Consider the following 26,500-nt stretch of genomic DNA (forward strand, 5'->3'; position numbering starts at 1 on the left):
AAGCTCCACAACAGAGAGCAGATGAGCTGTGGCAATTCTGGTGTTTTACTTAGGGCCACAGCTCTCCCAGCCCAGGCCATCTTGGTGGCCTAACCAAACCCGGCCGGCCCAACCCAGGGGAACACAGAGAGGGCTTTAAAATGGCCTCTCTAGATCCTGGCTCGCTCCCTCAGACCACGACCAGAGTCACCGCCACTGCCGCGGCCCCTGCCACGGCACGAAGGGCTGCGCGGCCGCCCAGCCACCGCTGGCCGGGGGCGAGGGGCCCGTCGCCGTGCGCGGCCTGCGGGCAGCGGGCCTCCAACACGAACCCGGGGGCTTGTGGCCGCCCCAGCCCAGCACCCGACGGCCGTCCTCGCGGGGCGCTTCTCCCCGCCATGCGGCTGCCGCAGGCCGGGCTGGGCGGGAGGGCGGAGCGGGGAGAGAAGGATGGCCGCTCCCCCACCCCCGGCCCCTGCCCCGCGGGGGAGAGAGGGCTTCGCGGCCGCACGGACCGGCCCTGGGGGGCTCGGCGTGGGGGGGTGGGGGGGGTGCGGCGGGAAGAGGAGAGGCCGGGCTGCCGCCGCCCGCCAAAACGCGCGGGGTGGTGGGACGGGACGGGGCAGGGCAGTGCTGCTGCGACCCCTTGCTCGGCTGCCGCTGGCCCGCCGCGATGCCCAGTGACTCCCCGGCCTTCAGCAAGCCCCCGGACGCCGCGGGGCCGGGGGAGAAGGCGGGCGGCTTCGGGAAGGCGGCGGCCCTCATGGCGGCCGCTCCGGCGGACGGGGTCGCCGCCGCGGCGGCGGGGACGGGGAAGAAGCCTCCGCGTCTGCCCAAGTGTGCCCGCTGCCGCAACCACGGCTACTCGTCGCCGCTGAAGGGGCACAAGCGGTTCTGCATGTGGCGGGACTGCCAGTGCAAGAAGTGCAGCCTGATCGCCGAGCGGCAGCGGGTGATGGCAGCGCAGGTGAGCCCCGCGGGCCGCCCGGCCGCCGCGGCGGGTTCTGCCCGGGGCGGGGCGGGCTGGGCTGGGCTGGGCTGGGCGGCCGGCCCGCCGGGGCCCTTCGTCCGCTGCCCGCAGGAGCCGAGCGGTCGGTGCGGTGCGCGCCGCCGAGACAGCGGGGACACGGGGGAGCCTCGCCCCGGGCTGGAGTTGCACCGCCGTCCTTCTAAATTAACGGGGCTTTCTGCTGTCTTTCTCTTACGTTAATTTTTTTTTTTTTTCCCATAAAAACAAGAGGTGGCCTGAAGGCATGTGGTGTGCGCGTCCCCGTGGGCTGGCAGTAGCGGCGGTGCGGGCTTGGGTGCCCGCCTCTGAGCGCGCCCGAGCGCATCCCCGCCCGACCCCGCGCAGAGCCGAGCGGAGCGCGCCCGCAGCCCCGGGCGGCGGCTCCCAGCCCTGCGGAGGGGAAGGCTTCGCCTTAGCCTCAAGTTGCCACTTTTCGGCTTGTTTTTAACTAGATAATGATAACCTATCCAGCTAATTGGTTAGCGAGAGTATTTTCCAGATCTGTTGGTTTCAGATCTACTTTTCCTGATGCTAGGTGGCTTTAGTCGAGTGCATTTCTAAAAATACTTTTTTTTAAAAGAAATTATTTTTTTTTATTTAACGGCGTTGTCCCTGATTTTGCATAGAGGGGCTCTGTAGTTAGCTGTGTAGCTGGGGCGTCTTAAATCTATTCGCTAAGAAACCAAACTTCACCCCGTCCTGTGCAGGACTAACTTTTTTCGTTAGGCAGTCCCGCTGAAGTCACAGTTTTTTGGCAATGTAAATGACGGCTGTGTTAGTCCTTGTGATCCTTATCTTGGAAACTTCGTTAAGAGCGAGTCCTGGGAGCTTAACGGCTAATGAATCGAGCTCGATCTCTGCGAGTGGGGTTGCGCCTTCTCGTTCGTGCAGATACTCCCCTGCGGACCGGTGGGTTGGAAGGCGTTGGGACTGCTGGTGCGAGTAAAGGCAGTGGTGTCAGACCCACCGACCCTGTTTGCAATTAGTGTGCGCTCTGATCCCGCATAAAATGAGTCTCCCACACAGATTTTTAAAACCTTAACAGCCCTGCATTAAGTCCTTCCCCACTTTTTTATTTAATTATTCAGTGCAGGTGTACTAAACGCCCTCTGAGCCCACTGAGAGCTTTCGTTCGTGTGAATAATTACTTATCGGCGGCGGCGTGGCAGTCCAGAAGTTGTTATGCCCAAGTTACATGCACTTTCTTTGCGCGTTGTGAACCACGGAATAATAAAGGTGGATCCCTTTGCTGCCTGCGTCAGGGGAAGGAGCACAAAAGGGGGTGATCCCCGGGCAAGTGGCTGCTTCTGCACAAACCTTTTTCCTGCTCTGCAGCAGCTTCTGTCAGGCGCTGAATGCATCCTGATAGCAAGTTTTGGCGGTGGCCCTCCTGGGGCTTTTCTCTTTCTTGCCTGGTATTTGGAAGTGACTTTGAAAGCCTCTCTAACTAAACCTTATCTGTGTAGGAGTTACACATTGAAAGTCTGTCTTTCCCTCTTCTGATGTATTTCTGCAGTAAGCCCCTTGGCACTGGTGGAATTTTACAGGTCAAGGTTATTTGCTTGTGAGGTCAAACTTACCAGGGGTGTTTGCAGGTCTACATGTCCTTTTTGGGATGTCTCTATTGCAAGAGCTATTACTAATTTCTCTAATGGTGTTATGCATTTGTATTAGAAAAGTGTTGCTGTTGAACATGAAAATGGCGAGGAATCCTGTCCAAGTTACCCAGGAGAATTTCCAGCAAGAAAAGCCCATGATCCCAGTCTGTAATCTGGGACAGCTTTTCCGGGTTCAAAGAGAGATGCAAATCAGTCACCTGGCAGGTTGAAGGGTAGGTAGCTGTAAGGCCCCCAGTGTCATATATACCACCTGGACACGTATACCTGTTTGGCATGGGTGGACAGCTGTGCAAAATTGAATCTGCCTGTTCAGATGAAGCAGAAGGGGTCCTCTGTATCTTCAGTAAGCAATGAATATGGTTTGGTTGCACCCATGTCCAGACTGCCTAGTGCCTGTGCTGGCTAGACTTTGGAACCTTGTCAGTGTTGGGAAAGAAATGGGGAGCTCCCGTTGCTCCAGGCCTGGCCAGGTACGTAAAATGCGTGCTTCTTTCCATGATGGCTTTCTATGTACAGTACACTGTGCACAGAAATTCCCTTGAAGGGCTAGATTTCCAGCGAGGAGCCAGAAGGCTTGGGCACAGCAGCAAATTGCAGGTATAAGCCTTCATGAAGAACTGCTTTATGTTGATGAAGAGTGCAAGTAAATTAATTTCTTATCCTCAACAGCTGTGTATCAGCAGAGAGGAGGGTAGTGACTCCACTTCGCATGGTATGCTTTGCCCAAGAGCAACTGTGTCGGACGAGTGCAGTTGGCTTCAATACATCTTGCTGTGGTCTGGTTGGAGGAAGATGTATATGGCACCAGGATTTCATAAGTGTGTTTATGTATGTTTGGACACAAAAAGAGGTTGTTTTTAAATAGTTTTAAAACCTCCTTTAGATTCTTCTCTACCCACTGGCTGGATTGTGACATCAACACTGTAGAGTACCAAGAGGAAAAACAGCCTTGGGTTTGTCTTTTGTTGTTGCCATTATAAATTGAGCTCAAGCCAGAGAGCATGCCGTACGTCTGTCTTCTCGTTCCCAGGTTGCGCTGAGAAGGCAGCAAGCTCAGGAAGAGGAACTGGGAATCAGCCACCCGGTCCCCCTGCCCAGTGGCCCCGAGACGTTCGTTAAGAAGAACAGTGGCGGCAGCTCTTGTCTCTTGTTGGAGAGCAGCAGCCCTACGCACTCAACGAGTACAGCCGTGACGGCAGCTAGCACATCGTCAGGTAGAGTGCTGGGAGAGCAGTGCTCGCTGCTGGGGGCAGGGGCTGACGTTGCTTACGCCTGCCTGCTGTTGCACCTTTTCCCCTCTCTGCAGCGGCGGGGTTATGGACAGTCCCCTCTCTAAGAACGATGTTGCACTCTTGGTACAGTTAGCAAAAGGGAAGAACCCAGGATCAGTCTTTCATATTTGAATTTATTATTTTTACTTGAAAATCAAAATCAATTTGGTATAGACTGGTGCTGTAATTGAATTCAATGGAGTGTATACCTGCAAGTACAGATTCATGAGGAGCTTTTCTCCTTTCTCCTGAAATATATGTTCCTGCCACAATCCTGGCAACTGTGTGTTGGCTGACTGTGTATCTTCTTCAATATTGGAGAGTTTTCAGCACTGTATAGGAGCCAAGTATGTAGATAATGTAATTGACCCCAGCAGCAGAGAGTGGCCCACCTTATGTGACTTGCTGTGGTGGTACATCTGTTCTCTGTGGCCAGGTGTGATGAACTACGAAGGACTTACAATCCTTCCACTCTACTACACCTGGCAGTATTGTGTTTAACCCTTGTAAAACAAATAAAAACCTTCAGAACAAAAAAAAACCCAAACAGTATTTGTTTGCAGATTCAGTAAAACCATGGCTAAGCACAGCCAGGACTTAAAAGCACTGAAGTGAAGACTCTAGGCAAAATGTTTTTTCCTATGTAGAGCTTATGCCTGACAGATACAGCAATTGAATATGTATAAAAATGAAACTGATATAATTGACTTCTGCTGTATAGACAGAGAAAAGAAAAAAGAAAACAAGCATAGAGGAAAGGGAAAGGAAATGTCATTAATTTATAACCGTCTGTGCTGATGGAAATAATACAGGTGAATGTAATTCCCAGTTAAAAAGGTGCTTCTAAAGTGGACACTGCGTTGCGTTCACTAATAAAAGGATAGCACATATGTGTGTCTGTCAAACGACATCACTGTTCGCAGGCCATTTAAAGCCTTGTGAGATGGATTTGTCGCATCCATTGCAGACAGGCGGTTTCAGACCAATGTGGAGGAATTTCTTTGGGAAGCTTTTAGAACTGGTTGATAAAACAGTAAATAGCTTTTTATTAGCTTTTTTGTTTTCATGATTGCAGTCATATTAGTGTCACCTTTGAATCGATGCAATTACTCCTTTCATATTTGGATTACTGCGTGCTTTGTCTATAGACATGGAAAAAGCTGGCTAAAGATTAAAGTAGTATATTCAGTAATGTACAGAGATTGTATGTAACTCAGGAGAACAAAAAAACCCTTGCTTATACAGAAAGGCCAAAAAATCAAATTGTCTTACTCTCAACAAAATTTGCCTAAGCTTTGATCTTAATTTTTTAAAATGTCAGTGGAGGTATTTAATTTATTAGCCCCGGTTTAATAATTTATTATTAATTTAATTTAATTTTGATCTTTTAATGAAAAACATTTATTAAACAAACCTAAGGCAATTGAAAATACCTAATTTTAAAGTAATTTGAATTGTTTGAAAAATTTTAGTCAAAGCAATTGTAAATGGTTTGCAGTTGTCTTTCTTACAGTGGATTTTTCTTTGTGAGCAATTCAAATACATTGTTTCTCAAGCATTTTACTAAATAACTGTGTGTGGGTGACAACATTTAAAATACACAGCTACATCTTCAGAGAGAAGACGTGATTCCAGCCAAGAATGAAGGCAGGGTCAGGTTTGTTCACCAGAAATGGAAGAATCTGGGAATTAATAGGAAATTGTGTTCATAGTTTTGTTTTTAGGCACCTACGCAGTAACAGAAATTCATACTTGGCTCAAAAGCGACCGCACTGCATAAAGTTCTATCCCAAATAATTTTGGTATGTTTATCTGTTGAAAGCAGTGTAAGTACTCGTGGCCATGGATTCAAGGCCAGCGGTGGCTGCGTGCTGGCTCTGAAGCTGCAGAAGGTGCTCTGCGTTCAGCCAGACCTGTACAGTGGCTTCATCAGATGTCAGAGTGCAGGCTTCACCCTGGAAAGCCTGATCTTTCAGTGAGGTATACTGCTTAAATATTCTGATGCTTTCTTTTTTTAGCATATAAAGATATTTTGTTAGATAAGACACTGCCAGGTGTGATGTGACAAGAAGTTCTTGTTTTAGGTGTCAGGTTGTTTAAGGACCAGGTGCTTGAAGGACTCTTGTATTGCTGTTTTATCATTTTGCTTGTACCCTCAGCTGCAAACAAAATGACAGATGATGTCGGAGCAAGTGTTGCAGTGTTTAGTAGGCTGAGATGCTGATTGTGCAAGAATTTACAGTAATCATTAAGGCAGAGAGAGTGAAACCCTGCGTGCCAGGGGAAGTCAGCAGCTCCCTGCAAGCCCAAGGGGAACCGGTGGCTACTGGGAGTGCAGCATGCCCTGTACAACACGCATTAGACTGGGCAAGAGATGGTTTTGACAGTGGTAATTCTGTTCCTCCTGTAAGTTTTTGGCTTCACAAGAGCAGTTTTTCTTTTGTACTCCCATCACACAGAGCATTGTTTGCCAGCAGAGGAGTAATGTGTGAAGGAGTTACACAAATCAGACATAGTGCCGGAGAGAGAGAGTCTTTCCTTGCTGTATCCATTTTGTCAGCAGATCAAAAATATTGCGACACCTGGAGAGACCAGAGACAATTTTTCAGATCTCTTTGTGAAATACTGTTTTTGAAAAGGGGCAAAATGAATTATTGTGGTCATAGCATAGGGGTTGTGCATTTACCGTCTCAAGCTTGGAAACTGTGTTTACTTTGGATGGAGCGTATCTTCCCCACTCAAAAGCAAACTGGGAATTTCCAGGGTAGTTGAAAGGGAGCAGACTGTGGTCGCAGGGCATTAGCAGAACCTCTCACAAACAGATTTTGTCATTTCTGTGCACTTTCCCTTAAAAAGTTGCAGGTTGCTGAGGGCAAAGGCCATTTAATTGTCCAGAGCAGCAAAAAGTTGTGATCCCAGGGCATCTAAAGTTCTTCTTCTGTAGGGTAAGTACATCTTCTTAGGTTAACTAGTGTGCAAAACTCTGGACAAAACAATGATGAGACATTTGAAACGTGTTTCAGTCTCAGTTTTAAAAACCTGTGTTCTTCCCTTGGCTTCGTGTCAATTTGGTACCTCTGTCATTTTAATATTTAGAAATCACTGGGGAGTGAGGGAGCAGGGGCAAGCATGATCATTAAGACTTTTGAGTGAGGGCTTCTTATACTAAAGGAAGGAGACAGTGCATTTCACCTTCCCTCCATTTTATTTGGTCCTCGTCCCAGACTAAAGGTCATGTTTGGCATTTGGTGGGTGGGGTGGCTGCAACATACTTCAGCTGATGACTGGAAGATGCTGGAAAGCACTCCTACTTTCTGCTGCTCTGTGCTCACATTGGCCCAATTTAGAAATGTCCAATATAGGCAGGATTACTGTATGCTAAATGCCAGCGCCTGCTCCTGTGCTCTGCAGTGGTCGATTACCCATTGGCTTTGCAGTGACATTGTTCAGGTCAGCAGTTATGAGTAATAAGCTTGCACTTGTTATTTCCCTTTGCTACATTTATTATATGTGATGGAAACAAAACATTGTTCTTTTTACATTTCTCTAAGTAGGTGCTGCCTTCACTTTGAAACTCTCTGAGAAACAGATGGGTTTTTATCTCCTCATGAATACAGACTGTAGTGGGGTCAATGGGAATAGTGTGCCTAATGAGTTATGGTACTGAGATCCCTTTGAATTTGCAGTGCCCTAGGTGCCTCTGAAAACCCTACCTTGCCTTCTTTACTCTTCCTTTGCTTTTTTGATGTTATCTTTTGCGTTGACCTTTTCTACGACACTGTATTGTGATTTCAAAAATTGATGCCATGACCTTGCTGATGTTGTGCTGCATAGGTAATATGGTAAAAAAAAAAGTTACTATAATTGAAAGGTAATTGGTTTAAAAAAATAAGAAGTTTTTTCTTTTAAAGAAAGTCGTTTTATATCTTTACAGTATAGCGTTATATGCTGTCAGAATTTCGATTTTGTCAAAAAAGTCTCTTTCTAGACAACTAGTGGGCAGCATGAGGAAGCTGCCATGGACGTTTCACCTTGAGAGTGCTTAAGTACTGGAACAGGTTGCCCAGAGAAGTTTTGGAGCTTCCATTCCTGATGAGACTCAAAAGCTCAGCTGAATGGTGCCTGAGCAACATGATCCAACTGTGAAGCTGCCCCTTCTTTGAGCAGAGTTTGGCCAGCTGGCCTCCAGAGGTCCTTTCCAAACGAAACTATTCTGTGAATCTATGAAATGACTACTTTTTTGTATTGACATTAAGTCAACATGTTGAAGTTTGAAATTCAGCCAGCCTCAATAGTGATCAGCATTTGCAAGCCTGGGAAAAAAATCCTGACTCTTCTGACCCAGAAGCACTCGATGACTGAATCTATGGTAGATTTCAACAGAAAAGTAGCATCATGGGGCTTGACAAGTGGTGGAGAGGATTGCTAGGTCAGGTGGCAGCAGCCTCAGTAGGACTGAGCAGAAAGCAGAAGGAAGCATTAGCTGCTTTCCCTGCCTGTGCCAGGGCTAACATAATGGCTGCATGTCCTCAGAAGTCTGGGTGGGTCTGCAGTGGTTACTGGTCTGTCATCCTGCTCTTTCCTTTTGTCTTTATCTCCGTGTTACTTTCTAACAATGATTTTCTCCTGCTGCACCCACTCCTACTTCTTCACCAGTTTTAGTTGCTGGCTGCCTCCTGGTCCTGCCAATTCTCCTTTGATACCAAGAACTGAGGAGTCCCATCCGTTGTTTCTTGCTGTTTTTCCCCAGCTTCTCCCACAGCCAACAAATCTCTATTCAAAAGAAAAGAGCGCAGTTGAACATGATGTGTCTTTAGTGGATTGTAGTAGTTGTCAGAAAAAATAAGTTTTGCATCTTTCACCTGTGAATAACTCATACCTTTCCATTCATAGTCATCTGTTTTTCTCCAGTTGGTTGCAGTTAAGATGAGAGAAAATAATCACATTTGCATGTGTCTCGTGTAAGAGTTTGTGAACTGTCGTACCCCTCTTGCATTGGCATTATTTCTGCAGCACAAGCTAGGCTTTGTCTTGGGAAGCAGTTGCTGTAGATGGTCTTCTGCCTGTATGGTCATTTTCTCAGTTGCTAAATCTCTTTCAAGCTGGACTAAGTAAATGTTCCTGGAGTGTTTCTCTTTGAATGATCTTTCCCTGGTTTAGAATTAAACCTTCCCCTAACAGTCTCCTTTAATTTGTGACTGATACAACTATGTGGGAAAGGAAGCCCTTCGCATTGTGATGGCCATGGCTTTGTAATTTTCAGTTCCTACTGAAGTCACGTGCATTTTGCTTGGAGTTATTTAAAAAGGCACTGCTTGTGAAGCAAGGGAGGCATTTCTGCCTCTCTCTGCTGCTTTGGTTTCGCTGTACTTTGGAACACTGCAAAGGAGTTTTGAGCATCTCATTATAAAAGGACGTAGATAAATCTGAAAGTATAGAGAGAAGGATGACAAAAATGTATGTCATGTAGAAAAGGAGACTAAGGGTAGATATAACAGTCTATAAATATTTGAGAAGTAATAATATGGAGGAGGGGGAGGGATTATTTACAGTACTTGAGACAGCATAACAAGGAGCAACGGCTTGAAACTAAAAAAGACAAAATTAAATTAGGCAGTAGACACTTTTTCTCCTAACTAGAAGTGCAATTAGCAACAGAGTGACCTGCATAAGGACAAGGGGGTAAGTGAAGCATAATCAGGAGAGGTGTTTAAGAGATTACGATCTCAAGTGATTAATATGGGGGTAAACTCTGATCAATGTGCAGGTTAAACTAGATGATGGAAATCTCCTGCAGCTTTGTCATCTCCTATATGATTCATTGCCTCTGGCCGTTCTTTGGCTGTGTTAAATAAATCATAATGTTACAGGGTTCTGCATCCCCGATTAGATGTTTCCAGTTAATTCTCCAGTTCTGGACCCTGCAGCTTGAAAAGCTTGCCCTTTCCCTGCTCCTCCTTTCAAGCGGTATTCATTCATTGTCTTTGCAGCTTCATGCATGCACGTGTGTTTGTGTATGTGTGGGTGCCTGTGTTTGAGCTAATGTCTGAAGTGCTGTACGTGTTTATTCAGTAAGGCACACACTCTATCAAAAGTGCAGTGTTTCTTTTGTGTTGGTGAGACAGGTAGGACTAGCAGCAATTTTCAGAGTTAGGGCTCTAAATCGAGAATTTTATTTTTCCTTTCAGCCTTTAGATCCTGTCTGAAGTTTCAGTGGAAGTGTAAAAATAAAAAGTTGTGTAAAAGGGTTTGGAAAACCTCAGAGAAGATTGCTTTTCTTTCATCCTATGACTTTCTGTGTTTTCAGCATCTTTCTGTCCAATTTTTCTCGCACGAGGTGAGGTTTCCAGACGTAGAGCTACCCATTAGAGCAAGGTCCCTTCCGAGCAGCTCTTGCTGAGTGCTGAACAGACTTTACTGTGTATGCTGTCCTAGGACCCGGCTGCTGGGGGTTTCTCTTCCTACCGAAGGCCAGTGGGGCTGATGGGCAGCCCCTATTGTTCTTTGTGCCGTGGAAGCTCTTCCTCCGTCACGCTGGTATCTGCATATTTGCATTCACGTTTAAAGAGTTATCTGTGCTGGCTTGTGCTTTCCATTTGTCATTATGAACACTGAGATAAGGAATGGAGCAGGAGCAGAAGATGTACTAGGAATTTTCTGTCTGTGGGCACATTATTACACTATCTGCAGCTAACCTCTTGTTCCTTTCTGTGTCCTTGAAGCAGTTATTATGACTTATCTGAATGTGTGGGGCTTTCTTTTTGTTTTTAGAAAAGATATAAGTGGGGAGTGAAGGAGTACTGCACGCTTCCTTAACTGAGCACAGGCGTGATTTCTTGCTTTTTCTTTTTTTCATGGGCTTTCTTATACCTTGATGACTGCTTTCATTCACTTCATGAACTAACTTCCTAATTCAGCCTGTTGGCCCATTTTTCATTTTCGGTAGATTTGTCACTTCATGACATGGGGACTAGATAGCAGTTTTGAAGGTTTCTTTTGTAGGAACGCTTTTTCGTATGTTTCTTCCAATTCCTTTTTTTTTAATTATTTTTATGAACTTTGCTAAACTTCCTCCTGAGTTTGAGTATCTGCTAGTCTTAACCAGAGTTGTGAATAGCGTACTTAAGTACAAACATAATCCATGCACTTCTGTCCTCTCTTTTCTTGAAGAGCTTGCCAAGTCAGTTAAGGACTGAGCTTCTCTTCCTTTGCAATGAGATTGGAAGCCTAAATTTTTTTTTTTGGGTGGGATCAATTCCTGTCTCTAGTTTCTATTCATACTATTTCTGTTGCTTACAGCATAGGCCACTGTTTGCTGATTTGTGTACGTATAGTCAGGAGCACAACTGAACCTCGGCTGATATAAGCCACTGTAGTTCCAGGCGCTGTGCATTTCTCTCTATCAGCTGTGCATGAGCAAAAGTCATCTAGTGATCAATTTGCATTTGCATGGAAGCAGGTTTTTTTTGAGTATAAATATTGTTGCATCCATGCAGCATTGGCACGTGCATCACTTTTGTATACAATCGCATGTGATTTTTGCTTACACGCTCAAACCCACTGGGTGTCTACAATGGCTCTTTACTGCTCCTGATACTAGTTTTTCCATCACGTATTAGGTAGAGTGAAAAAGCCGTCCTGTTATCTCTGGTTGGTCTTTTTTAGAAACCTTTTGGGTTTCTGTCATCATACAGCTTATAACCAAGCATGGACTCCAGCTAATTCCAACCATCGTCCTACTCCCTTTATTTTTAGTGTGAGCCGTAATGATTTTATCCTAGTCATATTTCCTCCAAGGTCTCCTATCTCAGACACTTGTAAGGCCTTCCCTCCCTTCTAATGTTCTCTTTGATCTCTTGTTAATGACTTAAATCCCTTTACGTTTAATCCACACTGAGTTTCTTTCTCCTCCTCTCAGTTTGCTTCTTTTTGCCTGCAGGTGTCTGGGCTGTTTTCCATCACTGTCTAGAGATCTGGTTTTCTCCCCTAATTTACTTTCTCTTTTAATTTTTTCCTCTTTTTTTTTTTTTAAAGTTGTATTGATTTGAAGTTTTGCTCCCGTTACACACTGTAGTAGCATGCTGGATGTCTGAATGCAACAAGTTAAATGTTTGTAAATTTACTTCTTGAGTCAGGTATCTCAAGATGATTAATAACATGTGTACGTATATATGCGCATGTAGTAGTCATACTCCCAGCTGTTATACTGAAGATTGAAAATGGCACTTGTTTCTCACGCTCCTGATTTTCTGAAGCACTAATTTTATTGGTTCTGATCCGATTAGCTGTCACACATGGTAATAATTTTAAATATGTAAATAATTCTGCTGTCTCAGTTCAGCATGAACAAACATACACTGGAGCATTAAAACAGTGCCTAGCATCTTCACAGATTCAAAGCTATGTTCAGAGATTTTGCATGCTTTTTCTTTACTAAAGCCGTTCTTTTTTTTGCTGATAAAATTTTGAATATGATCACTATAGCTGTATTATAAAGACCAAAAGTGTAAGTAAGGAAAGAACAAGCATTGCATCCCAGCTCACATAAAAAGATCAACTACTTTCCTCTAGTGAGTGGCAGAAGATGCTCAAAGTGGAATTTGCTGCTGTAGACATCTTACTGAGGGCCTGAAGCTTGCATTAAGTGTGGAAATAAAAATTATTTTCAGTAGGTTTTATTTCTTCAGCCATATTAGGAGGATTTTTAAGTTGCGTGCTAAATGTTTGCAGCAGATCATTTTTATTAAGTGTACTCTAAATGTGAACAAAATGTGCCTTCTCCAGTTCCACTGAAATTGACGGTATTTCAGCTCCTCTTAGCTGGAGCTGGATTGGGGCTGTGTGTGTGACTGGGAAACTTACTATGCCAAGCTGCCGTCTTCTGGATGGGGTTTCTCCCTCCTTGTGTTTTTCTCCCAAATCACATTTTCCTTTAAAAAAAAATGGTTTTTTATGAAGTTCAACTAAAATTCTTAAAATCAGGAGGTACTGGGAACACATGTACAGAGTTAACAGTCGTTTGACCTATTATGGGATAATAATTCTACATGTGGAAGAAAGGAAGAAATACTCAATAATTTTTTCTAATCTTTGCTTTGAGAAAAGGCAGATGATACTGCTGTGTATGGAGATGGTGACATGCTTTCATTTCCAGCAGTAACTGAAATCAGTAGGATTGAATAACTTGCAGGCAATATTTAAAAAAACAAAACAAAACAAAAAAAGAACCAACAACCCCAGACCAACAGAAAACTTGGCTGAGGATCTGTCTGGTCCATTAATGATGATTTCCAGTAAGTCTTGTAACACTGGGGAAACTCCTAAGGCCTGGAAGAAAGCTGGTGTCATGCCAGTGTTTAAGAAAAGCGACTGGTAGGATGGGTGGCTACAAATCCATCAGCCTGACACCGGTTCTCGTGAAAACAGTGCAACAGTCCACAGCAAACTGAAATGTGCAGGAGGGGGAGAAATGCAGTTATTAAAAGGTGCTCACACAACGTGAATTAACAGAAGTTTATGAGCAGAAGATTATGTCAAGTTAGTAATCTTCTATCGTTACAAAATTGCTTGACAAAGTGACATATTGATGCAGTCAGATTCTGCAAAGCATTTGATTTTTTTATCCCCTGACATCTTGATTACGAAACGGAATTGACAGAAAATCAGTATTATATATGTTACATGGTTTTAAAGAGGATGATCCTGTCAGTCTGAAAATGTAGGTCTGTGTAGGGAATCTTAACATCATGGTGTTTCTGGAGACATCTCACAGGGACCTGCTCTTGTCTGTAAGCTGTATGGTCTTCGCATTGGTGTCTTGGAAGCAACCCTGAAGTCACCACAGGTTGTCTTGGTAGGTAATGGGAAGGTGCATGGACTGGCAAGCAGTGCAGAAGACAGAAGTACACTGCAGGAAGGCTTGGTTAGATGATGAGTCACATGCAAGCAAGAGCCACTTTAACCCATACCAGACCTAAAGAATGGAGAAAGTGGTTCCCAAAAAACATTGTCACTGCGGAGGAGCTGGTGGTATCCAGTGGAAGAGGATGACCAAGGATGGCACAGCCCTTCCAGGCAGACCTGTGGTGATGGGAAGGAGGTTTGGTGTCTTCTGTGCCTGAAACTGGTGAGATGCTTGTGGAACTAGTGAGATTCCTTCCCTGGGGATATAGGATGTGCTGGAAAGTGGGCTCAAAATGGATATTGAAAGGGAGATCGTTGGTTATTAAGCAGGCTCAGAAGCGTCACCAAGCCAGAAGCAATGGGTGGCTGGGAGAGAGGGTGAGGGAGGTATTGCATCTCTTCGCCTGGTTCGTGCTGTTCCCTAGGTTTCATTTATAGCTAGTGGTGGGGATATAGCATGGTCTAGACCCACACACCTGAGCTTGAACTTGGAAGGGCTCAGGCAGGAGGGATAGGAATTATAAAAGCACAGAGAACATATTCTGGAGTGAGAGAGAGCGATTTACTTTACCCTTTAGTGACCCGCTTATCTAAGGTTTAATTACTCCCTAGTATGGTTGTTCTGAATCACTTGTATCTTTGCCAGACTAGACCACCTCAGGTAGATCAGTCCCTGTGCACTTTGGCTCCAGGGAAGACACCAGGAGCCTGGAAGAGGCTCAGAGTTGTTGGACCATGGGTTTTTAATTATTTTCCTTCTTTTTTTTCAAATGTGTATTTCTGCTTTGACAAGAGAGGCGTATCTCCACTGAGCAACTGTGTTCCCCAGGTACAGTCAACAAGGTACTCATGGACTGCAGTGGCAGTAAGGTGTTTTGGCTATGATTTATTCTCTTTAGCCTGGAGACACAGCTGCTTTTATCCCATGCATCTGATATGGCTGATAACAGATTTTTTGACCTCTCCCTCTAATACGTGTCGGTTGGAGCACAGCAGGGCATCCAGGGCTGACTGGGCAGGCAATCCTGAACAAAGAGGAAAAAGAACTACTGAATTTGGCATTTGAACTTGTTTGTGGAGTCAGTGTCGTTGGCAGTTGGGGCAAGGAGGAAAAAACATGCTTTTCTCAAAAGCTTTCTGGTTAAAACAACTGAGAGGACTGCAGAGGTGTTTTTCCATGGGTGAATGTCCCCACATGTCTCAGAAACGGGGCTCCAGGACAGGGGTACAAGTGCAAACTCCCCTCCTCCTCTGCAGACCCTGCCCTTTGCCTGGATTTGCTGGCTCATCTCAAACACAGAGTCAGTCTCTCTTCCTTGTTGGGCTGTTAAGGTTTCCACATCCCTGCTGCCTGAGAGCCAGCACAGAGCAGTGGGCCAGAGGTCTGCAAGCTGCAGAGAAACGCAGAGAAGGGTTTTGTCTTGACAGCAGTGGCTCAGGTAGTCATCTTTTAGGGCCTGAATTCAGGGGTGCTTTCAGGAGTCCAGGGACCCTGTTTTTTCAATCCGCTTTTATTAAGAATGCTTACACTGGCAGACCTGAAAGGTCTGGTTCTGCCTGCCTTGTGCTACGGTAGTGTGTATTGTGCACTTTCAGTCCAAATTGAGTACCTCATCCTTGACATTTCCTTTTATTTGTTATGATGGCAGAAAAATATCTTAGATTTTCTTGTATTTGTGAAGGTTATTTAATCACACAGTTCAAAAGCAGCAAAGTAATTTTTTTACTAGAATTTGCTAAATGATAATTTCTTATATATCTCTCTTCATTTAGGGATGTGGGTTGAGAGTTTTATACATTTAAGCAACTAGAAGAGAGATTTTAAGATAAAGCACCCTCTGGAGGACTAAGAGGGAGGCAAAAATCAAGGTGCAGAATCAGCCCTCTTGTTTTCTTAAGAGCCCTGCTTCTCTGTCGGGTCCAAGTCCAGTGTCCTTACAAAGAAGAGGGACATAGTGCGTGGACTTGTAGTGCAGTGAGGCCGTTAGCCCAAGCAAATGATACTGAGATGCAGGTCAGAGTCTGGTCCTTCTCCAGCCAGGACCTTCTCCAGAGCCTGATGTTCAGGCTTAGCCATGTGTTGCTGTTGTATTCCTCAAATTCCCATTGAGAGACTCCAGCTTCTTTTTGTCCCTTTCCTTCTTTTACTAAACAGGTTTACTTTCTCCTCATTTTAGCTAAAGCAGGGAGTGGGAATAGGGAAGGTGCTAGTGTGTAATACTTTGTATGGTATCACTATGCAGAGTACAAATAATAAATCATACACTACATGCTTAGACAATTTACTGCTGGCTTTTGTATGTGCTGTGACAAGTGCTCAAAAGGTCAAAAAAGCTTCCTTAACAAATTTGATAAGATAATGCAGTGAGCTGTAACAACATAAAGTCCTGGGGGCCATAGAACAGAATAGAAGAAATAATTATGCATGGTAATGGGTAATTACAGATAATGGCCTTTTTTGGGGGTGGCAGAAAATACACAGCCCCACAGCCTAGCCTGGAATGAACATTGTCTAGCACATTAACTTTATAGCAAGCTAAAAGTTCACTGCTGGAACTGAAGACAATCCGCAACTTCTTGCAGGCAGAGAACAAAAACGCTGCTCTCAAAGGCAGAGCAACCGTGCGGGTTTTGTTCTTTGGGAGGCAGAGTGTCTCAGCAGAAAGTAAGTAATGGTGCCAGCTTTCTTTGACATCTGAAATAGCTCTGTCATGATTGTCTGGTGGGAGAAACAGATTGTTCCAGTGTTTCTGATTATGGTGTTGGGGAGTGATTTCACTCTGGCCTCATTCAAGGCTACTGTCTGACCTCAAAGCCAGCTATGAATTGAACTAACACGTTGTGAGACTTAATATTGCCAAACCAGCTAACAGGAGTGTACTGATGCTTTACGTACTGAGCAAGGGGAAATTGTCAGGTGCAGATCCAAGACCCTTTTGAGGTCTGAAGGCAAGTGTTTCCTGACTGAACAATTAATTTTGGCATTTTAATGGCATAGCTGTCTCCTGCCACAGAGGCTGGCTTGCAGGAAGGTATTAACACTGCAATGATGAAAGCAGTCACTCTGAACTGAAAACTACAGGAAATGTAAACTACCAGAAGCTGAACTCTGCTCACTGGGCAGTGACTGTGCCTTCCTGCTCCTTGAGTAAAGATACTACCTGAGTAGTTGCAGTTCTTCAGCGTTTTCGGTGGTGCGTCTGTGTATGGGTAGAGTCTCTGTAGGCACAGAAGAAATAAAAACTGCTAACCATAGATGTAGTAAGAACTCATGTCAATAAATGCAGGCAGTGAAATTCTCTTAATTGCTGCACTGCATATACAGAGTCCTTTTTCTGAATATACAATCAGATGGAGGCTAATCAGCTGTTATGGCCACATGAGTCAATTCAACTGTGCCACTGCATGCTCCCAGACATTGAAACGTGACTGTATGTGCTATCCTGATTTTTAAACCAGTTCCTGGTGTGTGTCCATCCCGAGCTGACTAATGTTCGCCCTCAGTTTCCTGAATGTTGTTTAGTAACCATTCCCAGTAGGTAATTTCATGCTACCACCCTGTTTTAGATGCTGAGAAAGTCTAATAGTATGGACTCTGTGCCTTCTGACCTCAGCGTCAGAAGCTTGCCCAGGCATGTTTAAATTACTGTTGTCACTGTATAGTAAGATGTATAACTGACCCTTAACAGTACCAGTAGGAATAGAAAATACTCCATGCTTATCTACAGAATGAGTGAATGTGACAGACAGAACGTCAGTGTTTGCGTTTCTCAGTGTATATGCTCAAAAACATGTTTGCGTCTGTGAGACAGAGATGGTGATAAAAATTCCAGTAAATTCTCTGACATTTCTCCTCTTTGCTCCCAAAAAGAAAGAAGTGAAAGAATGATCTATATACTGGCTTCTGCGTTGATTTTGCCATGCATATCTGCAGTTAGTGTGAATTGCCATAGCTTTATTGGAGTAAATGGTCTGAGACTGGTTTACATTAACTGGGGACTGGACCACTGTTTTTCACGATGCTCTGCTAAGTGAAGGCAGGAGCCTCTCATAGGTTACTGAATGTGTAAGACTCATATGTGTACCTGACCCCAAGAGCTCACCTTCCTTAAAAGGAAATCCCAGCCATCCTGAAATGAATTACTGGTTAACTACTATTAATATGCCATAGAGCTGGAGAGTCATCTACAACACTGCAAGATCAATAACAGTATTTATCGTGCATCATATTGATCTTCTATGAAAGAGTGGGCCATATTTCACACCATGTACATAGTACAAGAAAAGTAGCATTAGTTCTCTACAGGAATTAGTGAAGACGTAGAAAGAGCTTAGGGATCCAAGGGCACAACTGCATGAAGGGATACTGTTGTCTCACTACAAGAGTGTTGCTCACACATGGAGAGCCTTTTGCAGCCCTGCACTGTAGATTTGGTGTTCCAAAACCTGAGTGAGAATTTTAGCCACTTTTTTTTTGTTTGGTCTTCTAATTTCTTTTTTTTTTTTTCCTTCCACAGATTCAGTCACATATATTTAATCATGTCCTGTTTGCAACTTGCAAAATGTTGAAATTTGTGGCTAGTGGCAGGGGAAAGACCCAGGAGCCCTTCCCAGTTTTCACATGTAGAGGGTGAAGAGAGCCAAGGCATGAGCCCATCTCCTGCAGCAGCCCTCTTGTTTTAAAGGGCAGGTGGAGGGGCAGAGTGGGAGTCTGACAGTGCAGCAGCAGTTGCCTTGTTGAGAGCTTAATTCCTTTCGAAAATTGCTCCCCTTAGAGCAATGAACCTCAGGGCTGCCCCTCGTGCAGATGTTGTAAAGCGGCAAGCTCTGAGGCAGGGGAGGACCCTCTTCTTGCCAGCAGAGCCATTCAGCTGTGTAGAATTACATTTGGGAAAAAAAAAACCTCAGCTGAAAGCTGCTTTTTTAACCTTGGTATTCTCTCCTTGCTAGTGGAAAATGCTGCCACAGGCTGACAGCCTCCCTTGAGGAGGACACCTTGCTTTTTGAGCAGCTGGAGGCAAGGCTGTGGGAAGGTTCAGCCTGTAGGTAGGAGTCAAGAATTACAAGTACAGGCCAAAGACCAACCAGAGGAACTCTGGTTGAAATTCAGTTACAGCCATTGCTTCCAATAGGTCTACCCTGTTCTGCAAACCATGGCCATGACTGAGGATGCTACAGCCCAGCAGCCTGACAGCTGGCTAGCCAGACTTCAGCTGGAGAAAACTGGCATGGATAGGGCAAAAACTCCCCTGGGCATACGATAAACACAAAATCTTCTCTGGCCAGATCTCAGAGTGCCTTGTTTTATCCCTAGGACATTTTATGAGGGTTCTTTGACTTTTAATTCTGCTCCCCTTGGCACTTAGTACTTCTTTGAAGGTACCTCGTGTAGGTACTGTCTGATCTGACCTGCTTTTCTTCCTGAACTTTCATTGCTCAGTAAAGAAGTCCAGACTTCCAGGCTTTCTCCATTAACAGCAAAACTCTTTCCCCTTAATGTATTTACAGTTGTGTGTGTTCTATAAGTGTTGTATCCGTATGATGTATGCATTGGTAGTAGGAGATTACATGATTTGGCAGGCTAGATGGAATAAGGGTGTAGAGCTGGAGTTCAGACCTGCCGTTGACCTGTTGCATACCAGAGTCACTGAAGACCTGCAAGAGCTCAGCTCTCCAGAGGCATCCTTCCCTCAGGCTGGCTGGTTCAAGACTGCAAGGAGTTTCCAGTAACCCATGGGGTGCTCTGACCTGGTCTGACCTGACATCTGCGCACAGTTCAGATGGCACAAAACTATGTCTTTTGTGAGATGTCTCCTTTCTCCTGGAAGGAGCACCAAATCTCCTGCAGATGCTACAGAAAAAAAAGCAGAGCCTTATCCCAAAGCATGACATGAAAAAAAATCTCATCTCCTAAATCTGGGGGGAAGTGTGAGTTGAAGCATGTGGCAGCTTTCTCCTGTTTTTTGACAGATGTTACCAGTTGTTCCATCTTCAGAAGCATGATGTGGCTTGGGATTTAGGGAAAATTCACTCTTCTGGCCGTCTTTCCAGCACTGCCGTAGGAGTCCTAGTTCTATATGGAGTTGAGTGTGTCTATCCCTTCACTTGAAATTTCCCATGGCTCCTATTTTTATTGCTCATTTGCTGGGGCATATCCCTGTAGTATAGCTGCAGCTCAGAAGGGCTGTGTGCCAGGGGTGTTACGAGGACTATGGGTTCTGTAATTCTGCTTTTATGAGAGAAAAATGCCCCAGGTTGCTGACGCCTGGAGATTTGTGTGTATGGGTGCATGGGTGCCTGACTGAACAGATGACCAGCTCTACAGACTCAATATTGAGTCCTGAGAGGGCAGCTAATAGTACTGTAGAGCTATTGGAGAGTGGAGGGACAGCAGAAGAAAAGCAGAGGACCGTTCCGATGGATTCATAACAGCCGTGAGCACTGAACCACTGGTGGCTGTTGTGCAGGTAGATAAAGGAAAAAAGAGTGGCAGCAGGTCAACCCTTTTGCAGCTCCGGTGGTAAATGACGGTAGTCCCAACCACAGATAGGTAGAGAGAGAAAAGATGGGGCAAAAAACATATTTTTTTTTCTCCTATTTAATGCAGCAGAAGACTGCCGCTGATGCCCTTCCTTCAGGAAGCAGCTGTAACGCTACCAGTGACTGGAACATCACAGAGACATCAAGGAAGCTTGTAAGAGTTTGTGGATAGCTATGGGCAGGTCTCTGCTCTAGCCTAACCCGTCTTGTCCCATGTTAGGAAGTGCAGTGCATGAGACCTTTCCAGAGGTTGCAACAAAATTTGCTCCTTTCTCCCCCTCTTCCTGTTAGCTGCCGATACCTCAGGGTGGCTCACCTTTTGGGTTTAGGTGTAAAGAGGGCCCATCTACCTGGTGCTAGTATTCTTAGTAGAAGGTATTATCCCTTCTTACGGTGCGCTGCAAGTGGAAAGACACTGCAGAAATTTTGGAAGAAATTGCACATCTGTGCAGCATAGCATAGGCCTGCCACGACTTCTGCGGCTGGCTGCCTCGCGTATCTCTGTCTCATGTGAAATCCATATCCCAGCAGGGAACGTGCAATTTTGCTTGTGACTTCTACTTCACAGCGTGAAAGATGTAACAGTTGGACCACAGCTTGATTTGGGAGCTAAGTCTGGGGAGAGGAGTCAGGCTTGTGCTGTGATTTGTCGGAACTGTTGGCTTTCTAAGTGCCAGTGGTCTAAGTTCTGATTTTATCAAAGACATAGACAAAAGGACTTGAAGAGAGGCCTGCCCAGAAGCAGAATGATAGCAATAATGAACTTGCATAAAAATATGAAAGCGCAAAAACTGAAGGGTCTTCTGTAGCATTGCAGACTCCTCAGTTCTGTTTGCAAATTGGGAGAGGTACTCTCAATGAAAATGGCCACCTGGCTTGGTTCTTGCTTGCACAGGGCTGACCGGCAGAAAAAAACAGGTGCAGGAGGCATAAAACACTGCTAATAAATGGGTATAGTTCAATGCCAACAAAATGTCAGCAAGAGCTGAATGGGAGCACAGTATAATTTAGTGACCGGGAAGGAGACTATTCATGATTGCAGAGAGCTTTCATTACAGCTGAAGAAGTGAAACAGAATTGCATTATAAATGGCAGTAACTGGTAAAACCGATCATTGGATCTGGTGTGCAGCTCATACACAGTACAGTGGAAGTTGTTACCATGGCTCTTAGGGGCTGGTAAATGCCACCATATTAATTTTTCAGGTAAGTAACCAAGGTGCAGATACACCAAGAGAAAGGTGCAAAACAAACTAGGCAACGCCTGCCTGACATCTCTCGTAGCGCTATTATTTCATATGTGCCTGTGGTCCATGCTGCTTCATCTCCATACCGGTACCCCTTGGGAGCTCATCAGTATGCTTTCAGCCATATCCTTTTCTCCTCCAGTAGAGTTAGACAATATCATGGGAAGAGCAGGAGCTCGTTGTGGAAGGGACTGTTATGCTGCAGACACTGTAAGGGTTGGTGCAGGGCAGGCTTTCAGGAATGCAGGCTAGAACCAGAGCTGCAGGGATGGTGGCATTTGTGGTTGCTGCCTTGTTCAGTATGTAAATATATATTCACCATGTGGTTAGACTTTCTAGGGTTGTGGCAGTTTTTTGTTGTGTCTGTCTCGGCCAGGTAGCTGATGCACCATGTCAGAGAGCTTGACTGTGAAGCAGTACCAACAAGCACTGTCCTTTTTCATCCTTGCAGATGCCACAAGGCACTGGTTGACACTGGAGTGAGGAAAATGGGGCTTGAAACATCCTCTGAGAAGCTCCCCCATCCTAGGGAGTGGCAGGGAGGGTCTTGCTGCTCAGAGGTAGCATGTGAATTTCTGGGACACCTTCGCTGATCATGCGTTGGTTTCCCTACAGCAGCTTCTCTTGACCTTGTGAGTGTTTGCCCTTTCTAGAGGCATCTTCAGAAAGTGTCCTTTCATGTGCGGGACACTGGCTGGAGAGAGGTTGTCCTGTAGCTAGAGCCTTTCTGCTTCCAGGGAGTTGAAAGAGACTGGGCACACTGTTGCAGCTTAAAAATAGTGGAGGGTGCATCCTTAGCTTGTGTAAATCATCATCAGATCAGCTGATGCTGCTTGAGGACTCAGAGCATTGTCTTAACCTGCAGTTGGTTTTGTCTCCGGCAGTCTGTGGTGTGTGTGGGTGCTGGTCTTGGGCTTTGAGTAGGCCACTTGAGTTTCCACCAAACATCCAGACGTGTTTCCCTTTCAGCTCCCACCTCTTCCTATTTACTACTCTTCTCTCCAGCCTTCAGGAGAAGGAGTAGCTTATCAGAAGGTGAAAGGTAGCGGTCTTCATGGAGCCTCTAGTTTCATAATGGCTTGTTTTTTTCTTTTCCAGAGGGACGGGTGCTCCTTCAGGACATCCCTTCCATCTCCAGCAGAGGGCACTTGGAGAGCACGTCTGATTTGGTTGTGGACTCCACCTACTACAGCAGTTTTTACCAGCCGTCCCTGTATCCTTACTATAACAACCTGTACAACTACTCCCAGTACCAAATGGCGGTGGCCAGTGAGCCTTCCTCAAGTGAGACGGGGGGTACAATTGTAGGGTCGGCCGTGAAAAACAGCCTTCGAAGCCTTCCAGCAACATATGTGCCAAGCCAGTCGGGAAAACAGTGGCAGGTATGATGTTCCAGGGGTGTTACATGGGGGAGTGAGGTGGACGATAAGCTGTTTCTTGGGCCTGATTCTGACAACATGCTTGCTGGTTTCATGCAGAAACCAGATTCCAGGGTGGGATTAGGACCCACATTAGAAAAGTTGGCTGAAATGGGTAGTGACGATGCAGCACAATGAAAGCAATCATACAGGTTGCCACAAGCACAGATAACAGGCGCACACTTGATTTTATTTTCTGAGTGATGTCATAGTAGATACAGGCTGTTTTCCAGAAAAACAGTCCAACTGAATTACCCAGCATGGCATCGTAGGAGCCTCAGGTGTCATTTCTGAGAGTCTTTGCTCTTCAGGAACCTGTTTTTTTCTTTTCTGTCTTTCACATCCAAGGTGCTGAGGTGACCCAGGAGACTATGCTGTTGTGCAGTGGGCTGGTGGCAGTCAGCGGAGTGTGACATGGCATGTTGCTAATGGCATGTTCTGGCAATGCCAGCTCCAGGGCTTGTGAATTTGGCTTGGCTAGCTCAAGTTAACAGGCTGTGCCTAAGAGGTTTGCACCAGAGCTCTGTGTACCTCATTTGGTTAGGGTATAAAGCCAATCAAGCCCTCTCACTCTAGGACTTGATAATTGTAGCCTCCAGCTTGGTACCAGTTGGAGACTGGCAAAAGGGGAAATCTGCCAAGGCAGGGGATTCTTGGCAAAGCAAGTGGGGTCACTTCAGTGGCCCTGAGACTGTTTCGTCTTGGGCTGCAGTGATGCTTTTCTGTCTGAGATTGAACTCGGGAGGCTGCACTCTCTTGAGTCTGCATACACTCTGTGTCCCTTATCTAAGGGCAGGAGAGAGCAGACCTCTTCTGTAGAGCATCAAGAGAGGGTAGGTTGCTTTCTGCAAAGGCGCTGTTGTGAAACATCACTCAATAACAAAAGATGAAATGTCCACACAAACCTGCTTTCTGAAGGGAACAGGTGGGTTGTCTGCCTTGCTGACAGATAATTTTTCTAACAATTCTGGCACAGGGATCAACTCTGAAAGCATATTTTAACTTCTAATACGGAGAAGCTGTAACTAAGACCAAGGTGATTACGATTACTGTAGCAGTCCACATCACCTTCACCATGGCTTTCCAGTTGTTGGACACTTCATTCATGGAAAGGTCCTTCTGAAAAGGCCTCCTGAGGCAACAGCTTGCAGGTCCAAGAATTTTAAGATTATGGCTTTAGAGCACTACACATTTAGTAGTCACTGCCCCTTTTTCCATGTCCCTTTTTCGCCATGAGTACAGCTGTATGGGGAAAAGAGCTGGCTCTTCTCTCTCCCTTCCGCTGTGTGAGCCCACACCATGCGGGCTTTCTTCTCTCAGTATGTTGATAGGCTTCACCATGATCACCTTCAAATACACAGAGGTATACTTTCAGTTAGGTTAGTTGATAGTGTCCTCTCTGTCTACTGAATTTCATCACCAGACTAGGAGGAGAATTAGTTGAGGCAAGTTGGGGATGGGATTTTGTGCATGGTAATGATGTGAGGTGACGGTGCTTTTTTAGCTTTTTCAGTTTGTTGGGTTAACCTGGCACGTCGTAGCAGAATATTTCAAATAGAAAGTTAGTTCTGAAGCTTTTGCAGTGTCTAGCTTGTAAGAGTCTCCCATAGAGCTGATGCTTGGAGACACCATCACAACACAAATGGCGGGCAGCAACATTCATCTTGTGAAATTAATGTTCTTACAGGCTGTTAGTCCCACACTTCACCATTCCTCCAGCCAGTAGACTTCTGTGATTTGACTTGCTTGGGAAAAAGGAAAGTAAATTGCAGGTATTGACTATCCTAGTGGATAGTGTTTGAGAGAGATACATGAGGGTATGTTAAAATATGTTAAACCTTGGAATGAAAATGGTGTCCTCTTGGTTCTGTTGTTGTGTACTGCATTTGAAATTAAGCTGTATGTGTGAGAAGCCTTGGTCCATTGTCTCACTGTGAGATTGCCTGTTTCTTGTGGGACCTTTGACACCCCTTAAAGAAATAAAAACAATAGTGTGATTTCTGTGCTTTTTTTTTTTCTCTTGGGGCCCTGCAGAATCTGTAACTAATTTCTGCTTAAGTGCCACTTAAGTTAGTGGGATACTGAAGAGGTAAATAAGGAAAAAAGAGACGAGTGTTGTCAAAAAGGCCTGTTTTGCTTCCACCAGCAGGCTCCACGCGCTCGTTGTTCATCCCCACATTGTGGGATGTATCACATGGTTACATTCACTTCCATGTGAATTCAGTGATTTACCTCACCTAAGATTTTAATTTCTCCCTGCTGAATCTTTTACCAATTCTCAGTGCTGCTCTAGTGAGATGTCTGTGTAGAGAGACTAGAGGTAGTGCTTTCTGTCTGCCAAAGTGACATCTTGCCAGCTTCTAAATGGCCTAAAACCAGGACCCACTTCTCCTGTTCAGTAGGCAGAGCATAGTTCAAGGTCAGTGTCATGAAACTTAGAAGCTGTTTCTCAGAGGCTGATCTGCAAGAAGGATTGTTATTGGTGGAAGAGTTACAAGTCACAGTGTTTGCATACTGTTATGACAGCATAGCATTGCACAAATAATCATAAAAAGTTTTAGTGAGAGCTAGGCTAGATAATGTTTGATGGCAGTGGCTGCAGTGATGCCAAGGTTGTAAAACCCTGCATGGCACTGAAGGCGGTTTCTTGTAAGGGGAACGAACCCTCAGCTGCTGCACGTGGTTGAACATTGATTCTGCGCATGGAAGGTTACCAGCAAGGGAAGATCACAGAAATACAGTGTTAAGTGGAGAAGGATGAATGAGTTTCTCTATCAAGCACAGTAAGGAGTTACAGGAGAGTTTCAAAGTGTGATCCACAAAGAGGAATCAGACCTTGCTTGCACCTTCAGGAGATTTTGCTGGCAAACCTGTGCAGGGTGATTCTCTCCAGAGGAAACACATAGCTCTGTCTGCACAGGGATTTTTGCTGGACTGCCTGTGCTGACTGAGTTTTTTTTTCACATGCACAGGCTTTCTTAACCAGTCTTCCAGTATGACTGAGTCTGCTCATGTGACTGGTAGTGCTGTAAGTGTTTTAGAATTTAGGTTTTTTATTTTTGCTTCTTTACCAAAATGATAGCTGTGCAATGTCTGCTGTAACCAAATCAGGGCAGCTTGCTAAGCTGTGACCCCTCAGGAGGCTTTATTTGTTGGTGTAAGTCACCCATGTGCTCACTGGAGGGGTATCCTAGTTCAAGCAGCGTAGACAAGACCTCTGCCTTTTCCAGGCTCTTGTTAGTGGAGGCTCGCTTGTCCTCAAACAAGTGTAACCACACAAAGAGAATTGCATACTTAAAGTAGGATAACTTCTGGGTGCAGACAAGGCCTTGAGCAGCCCAGCTGTCTGCTGTTTCAGAATTTAGGGAGCAAGGGAGAAAAGCCAGGGAGGAAACATGTGAGTGTGTGTGGGATGGGATGAGGATTAATGCATCATTGAGCCTTGGCAAATAAACTGAATCACTGAATCTTTAATGTAGATTAATGTCAGATTTCATTAGCCTTTGTTCTTTGTT

General features: G+C 45.1%; 1 protein-coding gene across 3 annotated transcripts in view; it reads left to right on the forward strand.

Moving 5' to 3' along the window:
• Positions 1–652: 652 nt before the first annotated feature.
• DMRT1 (doublesex and mab-3 related transcription factor 1) overlaps positions 653–26,500 on the forward strand; it is a 58,787-nt gene continuing 32,939 nt past the window's right edge. The window contains exons 1-4 of one of the 3 annotated variants that reach the window (XM_086770380.1): positions 653–946; positions 3,638–3,816; positions 14,433–14,442; positions 22,668–22,949. In XM_086770380.1, the coding sequence (XP_086626506.1) occupies positions 653–946; positions 3,638–3,816; positions 14,433–14,442; positions 22,668–22,949 (765 nt within the window). Of the gene's footprint in view, positions 947–3,637; positions 3,827–14,432; positions 14,443–22,665; positions 22,950–26,500 lie in introns of all 3 variants that reach the window. The other 2 variants (XM_086770377.1, XM_086770378.1) reach the window with 2 other exon arrangements.

The sequence above is a fragment of the Chlamydotis macqueenii genome, chromosome Z, assembly GCF_036417535.1.
Source record: "Chlamydotis macqueenii isolate bChlMac1 chromosome Z, bChlMac1.mat, whole genome shotgun sequence".
NCBI lineage: Eukaryota > Metazoa > Chordata > Aves > Otidiformes > Otididae > Chlamydotis > Chlamydotis macqueenii.